Source organism: Neolamprologus brichardi, chromosome 17 (assembly GCF_056152115.1).
Source record: "Neolamprologus brichardi isolate AB-2024 chromosome 17, ASM5615211v1, whole genome shotgun sequence".
Taxonomy (NCBI): Eukaryota; Metazoa; Chordata; class Actinopteri; order Cichliformes; family Cichlidae; genus Neolamprologus; species Neolamprologus brichardi.
Window position 1 is genome coordinate 2260022 of NC_142120.1, and position 6620 is coordinate 2266641.

The window sequence follows — 6620 nt, forward strand, 5'->3', positions numbered from 1 at the left end:
ATCTCCAGTTCAGAGCGAGATCAAATCGGGCTTAACTCGGCCACATTTCTTAAATGATAACAACAAGACTGAAGCAGAGATTTCACATGCCCGTCCAGTCGAGTCAAAAGTGACACCAGATAGAGAATTTAACATACACAGAAAGAGGGCTTTCACTATCTGGGATACAAATCTGTCACATATGAGGACTTCAGTTTTCACTCGTTGAGTTGGAGGGAATTTACAGCCATCCAACGTTTGACAGAATCTAAGCAGTCATTTAAAAGCCAATAAACACACTGCACCGCTGTGTGTGATTCAGAGAGACCTACAAACGTCTTCATGTGGGCACAGTGCCATCTGGTGGCCAGCACGAGCAACACGATGCAAAGTCCCGAGCTTTTAATGAAGAAAGGAGAGCTGCTGATGGAATATCGCTCCACAGAAAACCATCTTTAAGTAATAACGCAGACTTATAGAGATGAAAACTGCATCATGCTAAACTATCATAATTCTTTAAAAGTAGGTCCTGATAGTGAAAAATAAATATTTTCAGGCAAATTGAGCTCACCTGTCGCAGAGCCGCCTTGGCCTCCAACGCCTCAGCAGACTCTGTGGCCATGGAAACAAGAGCGGTGGGTGTTCCTGCGGTGGGAGTGGCCGCGGGGGAACGACGTGGGGTAGACGTCAGGGAGAATTCTTCAGATGGTGTACCTGGTGGATAAACAATCAAATATTCATCCATGCTCTTCTGCTTATGCTTTTCAGGGGGGCGGAGAGGCAGCGTAGACCCTGGACAGGTCGCCAGTCTGTCACAGGGCGAACACAGAGGCAGACATTCGATTCGCTCTCACCTTCGGGCAATTTAGAGTTTCCAGTTAACCCGACCACACTAACTGCATGTCTTTGCACTGTGGGAGGACGCCAGAGCGAACTCATGCAAACACGAGGACGACATGCAAACTCAAATATTCAAATATTAAAATTCAGTGTAACGTGTAAAACTGCTGTTATTCGCTTATGGTTTTCAAGACGCAAGTGTTCATGTTCTCACCTTGTTGTGGGAAGTTGACTCCGGTCGCCTGAGCCAGTAAGACTCGGTACATGTCCCTCTGCCTCACAATGGACTCGGTCATCTTTATCTGCTGGCTGCGTTGCTCTCTCAGAGACTCCAGCTCAGCCTGGGCCTTCTCCAAACTCTGCTCCAGCTCCCCGTGCCTGAGACAGTTCATTGTGGGGAAAAAGGTGAGATAATATTTTAGGTTAGATGCAAAACTCTGGCTAAATAAATGAATAAAAAAGTCAGTAAACATTGTAATATACTTATTGCCGGTAGCCTCAAGCTCCTCCTTCTCCTGGGCTTCACTGAGATCTCTGAGGGCCGCGAGAAGACGCTGGTTCTGCTTCTGAAGCTCCTCCACGCTACGGAAAGTCACCAAGTGTTGGCTGATCACCTCTGACGTGCTGCTGACATCAGCTGAGCTCACCTCCTCCTCGTGAATCACGTGGTTCCCACGAGCTTCTTCCAGCTCGATCAGCAGCACGCGAACCTAGAAGAAACGATAAGGGGTATTAGAGAAATTTTATTTGAGTGATTTGATTATTTCGGTCATTATTTTGCGAACTAACAAAGTTTATCCACACAAAGAAAAGTACGAACCCACCTGCTGAGCCATGTCAGCGAGCTGAAGCTCAAATCTCTGATTGTCTCTGTCCAGGACCGAGGAGCGCTTGTTGGCCTCGTCGGCCTCGTTCTGCAGGCGGTGAACCTCCTGTAACAAACATGAACGGAAAGCTCGAGCGTTTTGTCAATTAAAAAGCAGCAAAAATCTATTTGATCACGCAAACAACGCGGCTCCATTACAAACCTTAACAGCCTGCTCCAGCTTGGCAGAAAGGCTGGCCACTGATTTCTGCATGCGCTCATGCTCATCGCTCTGCCTTTTCAGGATGGGGGCTTTCGCTTCCACTTCCTGCACAATGTCATCCAGATACTTGTTGACTCGCTTGTTCTCCAACCGCTCCAACTGCAGCTGCTCCTGGCTCTCCACGTATGCTGTATACAACTGAAGACATGATAATCAAACATCTTGCTGTTAGTTCAACACATGTCGGTAAGAAATCCGAACAAGCAAGACACACAATTCTAGAGGAATGAAATTTGTAATGAAGTCAACAATTTGAGCCTGAAACCTGAGCTGTACGCACCTCAGTCAGCTTCATACCAGGTTTTATCTTGGATATAGCAGCGGCTGTTGGAGACATTGTTGTCATTTGCTCTTCTGTCAGAATGGATGTTGAGGCAACAGGGCCTGGACAGACAAAGAAAGTTCAAATGATCACATTAACCCTTTAAGACCTACCATAGAACCAAGTCCACCAGAGCTTATATTATATTTTTACATGTTGTGGAGCCATTTTTGGGAGCATTTCAAGTTGCTATACATCAATTTAACCATTATAGCTCAGATTTTAATAATATGTCTGCATTAAGTGCATAGTAATGACATAAATTGCAAAAAAGTGCAATAAACTACAAAAAAATTTAAAATCGTTTTTGTTTTTTTAACATATATTTCTAGTTAGAGAAATTTAAGAGGCTTATCCCTCAAAACTGTAAATACAAAAAAGTTGCACAAAATAGTTTCCCACCACAGGAAATTTATTTTGAGTGTCTTCATAGTTTTATTTTTGAAATACACCAATTTTTATACACTGCAGGAAAAACGAAAATAAATATTATAATGCAAATTTGCAAAAAAGCAGCATATGCATCAAAATAAACTATTTCCAGCAGTGCAATATGAGTCCTAAGCATCCCAGAAACCACACAGAAAGTCATAAAGTCAAAGATAACTTTTAAAAACACCAGTATAGGCTCATGAGGCCCTGATGGTAAAAAACTACATTTCTGCAAAATGACGTCACTTCCGGTTTCGGGCAGGTCATGGTGGACATGCAAAAGTTCACGCTGACGTCTAATCCAACATAGGAAGTGTTATGAACAGCTGATCGGATCGGCAAAGCCTGTTTCTGGAATATTATGTTTTTGTTGCTGCAAGTGGTTTTTATGCAGTTTTTGCAAAGCTATATGTGGAAGGAAACTGTGACCGAGGACAAGCTGATGGCATAAGATGGAAGTACAACTCCTCCGGTTTCATATGCAAAAAACATTATTGCGCTAGCTCACGTGGTTGCAGAGCTACCGGGATTTAAAAAATAGTTACGCAAAACAGAGCGTGCTGCTCCGACCGGTTTTAAAGGGTTAAAAATAAATAAATAAAATAAATCCACGCAAGGCTTGGCTGAAGTTCCAGAAAATTTATTTTGCATTGCCTACAAATAATCAGCATGTCAATGAAATGAAGACAGGAATAAAAATCAACTCAACTGACCTCTAAGTTTGGAACTTGACAGCAGTTCATTGGCATTGTCCAGCTCCTTCTCAAGGCCCTGGATCCTGTCCTTTAACTCACCGACAGTTTTGTCTGTGACGCCGTTCATTTCCTGCAACTTATCCTCAAAAGCCTTGTTGGCTGTCAAGGAGGGAAGACAAAACAAAGACTCTAAAATCCTAACCACCTGCAACTACACGAGCAAACAAACTGAACATCTTCTGTCCTTCTAGGATAGAAAACATGATCACAGAGGAGCCTTTTACCTTCACCGGCATCTTTCAGCAGCTTGTGCAGCTCCTCCACCGCCTGACTCAGCTCTTTGCTTTTGGCCTCAGAATCTGCAGCTGCTCCCTGCCAGGATAAACGGTGAAGTATAACAAACACCGGCACAGAAGCCGAGCAAATACATGCAGGCATTTTAATTAACTATGTAAACACTCAAAGATTATGTTTTTAAATCACAAGTTCCCTATAACAATTTTATTGAGCCAAGAACACACAAACAATAATTAACCGGCATCTGTGGGTGGACAGCAAAGAAAGAATTTCATTGCACAAAGAAATGCCTTTTCTCTTGTGACACATGACAATAAACACTTTGACTCTTTCAATTTGAATCCTGGTAACAAATTTAGAAGTTGTTGATCACGGGCGCTGCAATCATAATGTAACGTAATAATTTACTAATGCAAACTTGGAAATAATGGTCCAGAAGTACAGAGTACCACAGCACATGCTTTCATTTTGCACGTGTACATACCTTGTATAAATTGCAAAGCTTAATGTTGGTATTGAGCTCGTTTCGTAACTTCTCCTCCATGTTGGCGTGTTGCTCCTTGGCCTAAAACAAGTTCAAATCCAACCATTCATTTTCACTCCGAGTGCCTTCATTATAATGTACGTTTACATAACACCAAAGGGTTTGATTAAAAAGGAATTACTGTCTGCAAACAGACATACTTCTTTGAGTTTACTGATCATCTCCTCGTTCTGTTTCTGAAGGTTCTCGTTTGATGTCTTCAGACTGGTCACTTGAACTTGGAGTTTTTTCATCTAGAAATCACAAATGGCATCAGATGACGAGTCAAATACGGTTCTGCACCGTCTCAAAATAAATAACTGCCTACACTCAAGGCACAATGAGCACTGAGATCAAAGTAACAAACCAAGACAAGTAATCTCTGAGTCAGAGCTATTGCGACAAACTTCTTCAGACATAAACATCCCAAAGAAAACAAAAAAACAACAACAACAACAAAAAAAGGACTTGCCTCATCTTCTTTATTCTCCAGGGAACACTTCAGCTCCAGGATCTCGTTACCCTTCTGCCGGGACAGGGACAGCAGGTCCTCACTCTTGGCCTTCAGCTCCTCGTTAAGCCAAGCTGTCTGGCTGTTCAGCAGCTCTTTCTCTTGTTCCATTCGCTTCTCCTTATACTAGAATAGATGACAACTTCAATCAGCGATCTGCTGATAACCGCGGACAACAGAAAACAACTTTCTCTCGCAGGTGGTGTTAAGATATTAAATCTACATGAAAATATCAACTCACTTTGATGTTGACTTCAGCTGCTTCGAGATCATCCAACTTCATCTGCAGGGTCATCTTTGACGAGTTCACTTCCACCAACTTATCATTGAGTTGCCTCAGGTCATCTGGAAGAGCAAAAGAAATGACTCTGTTATGTAGAGGTGAGATTTTACATTTACAAATATAGATGCAATACATATGAAGTTATATAAAAAGGCTCCTTTCATACCATTTAAGTTCTCCACTTCTAAGGATCTCCTTTCCAGTGTTCGCACAAGTTCTCGCTTTTCTGCCTCCAATTCATCTTTGGCTTTGGACAGCACAGTCTAAACAAATGCATGAATTTAAACAGAGTGCTTAGTGTTATAATACTTAACGCATCCAAAGCAGTTCAGTAACGCAGACATTCCCTCTTTACACAAATATTTTCATTATCAAGAAACTTCTTCTACAAGGTGCATGAGTGCAAAAGGACAGTAGGGGGAGGGGCTGGTCACGTTAAGAGATCTGATTGGTCAATCCAGTGTTATTAATGAAAATGAAGGAATGGGCTCCTTTTATATTAAATGTGGAAGTTATGGCATAAGCACAAGTAGGATTTAAATCTTGGGTGTCAAACTGTGTTAAACCTTTTTCTATTGTTATGTTTGATTTGATCACCTGCCTATGCACAGTTTTTACAAACATTCTTGCTAAAAAAACGCTTGATTGTTCTAAAACTATTCGTAATAACTCTGAACCTCACACCAACAGCAATAATAAATGCTCAGGCTCCAGAGGACATGACCACTGTAGTTCCCAATAGACTAAAATAAATTAGAAACATTCTTTAACACAGAGTGGTTATCGGTGATTTTCGGATTCCCTACCTGCTCTGATGACAACCTCTGTTGTGCAGATTCATATTCTCGGTTCTTCTCGCGAACACTTTGGAGTTCCTCTCCTTCAGGAAAAAATGAAAGTTAGCAGAAAGAATAAAGGTCAACATTGTGGAGTCATGAGTGGAATCAGTCCGAGTCCGATCAGAAAACCTAAATATATTATTCTCACCAAGTCTGTTAAACTCATCTTTGAGTTTAAGATGTTCTTGAGTGTGAGACAGAAAGTCTTCTTGACATTGGGAAAGCTGTTTAACTTTTTCGAAGAACTGTTGTTCTGTAACAAGAAGGTAAACAAAAACAGCTAAGACAAGAAGATAGAATCATCGCCTTCTTGCTTTATTTGCATCTTGTTTGCTATCAAAAGCAGTGGTTAGCTCAGAGGGTTAACTAGTGCTAGCATTAGCTAGCATCTCATTCTTGTTATTGGAAAAGCGCAGGTTCATCGCCTGTTAGCTTTAATCAACATTTTAAAGCCCCTGACGGGCAAATGAAGTAACAAACAAAGGACGGTTAGTATGTTCAGTACGTTCAAACTTCTGAGGTTTAACATTGCACGGTTTAAAACGGGCATGCATGCACTGTAAGCAAAGCCAAACACTTTAGCACAGCTAGCTATCAGGATAACAGGGAATAACTTACCGCTGTCAACCCGGAATTGCTCGTGTTGGGCTTTTAATGAATCGATTTCATACCGCAGATCACAAACAATTTTCTCGAGTTTACTTTGAATTGTTTTTGGTAGCTTGGCTAGTTCGGAAGCCTCCAACTCCTGTTGCAGGAGTGCCGCCATTTTTCCAGACTACAAGACGAGCAGGCGCAGTTGATGATTTGA

General features: G+C 41.7%; 1 protein-coding gene across 1 annotated transcript in view; it reads right to left on the reverse strand.

Annotated features, from left to right (window-relative positions):
* tprb (translocated promoter region b, nuclear basket protein) overlaps window positions 1-6620 on the reverse strand; it is a 29892-nt gene extending 23272 nt beyond the window's left edge. The window contains exons 1-16 of the mRNA XM_087831133.1: window positions 6428-6620; window positions 5958-6062; window positions 5777-5850; window positions 5137-5233; window positions 4929-5032; window positions 4649-4813; window positions 4338-4430; window positions 4138-4218; window positions 3641-3728; window positions 3375-3515; window positions 2188-2291; window positions 1848-2045; window positions 1644-1751; window positions 1303-1529; window positions 1034-1197; window positions 551-693 (exon numbers count right to left, since the gene is read on the reverse strand). Of these exons, the coding sequence (XP_087687259.1) occupies window positions 551-693; window positions 1034-1197; window positions 1303-1529; window positions 1644-1751; window positions 1848-2045; window positions 2188-2291; window positions 3375-3515; window positions 3641-3728; window positions 4138-4218; window positions 4338-4430; window positions 4649-4813; window positions 4929-5032; window positions 5137-5233; window positions 5777-5850; window positions 5958-6062; window positions 6428-6578 (2043 nt within the window). The 5' untranslated portion in view covers window positions 6579-6620. The remainder of the gene's footprint in view (window positions 1-550; window positions 694-1033; window positions 1198-1302; window positions 1530-1643; window positions 1752-1847; window positions 2046-2187; window positions 2292-3374; window positions 3516-3640; window positions 3729-4137; window positions 4219-4337; window positions 4431-4648; window positions 4814-4928; window positions 5033-5136; window positions 5234-5776; window positions 5851-5957; window positions 6063-6427) is intronic.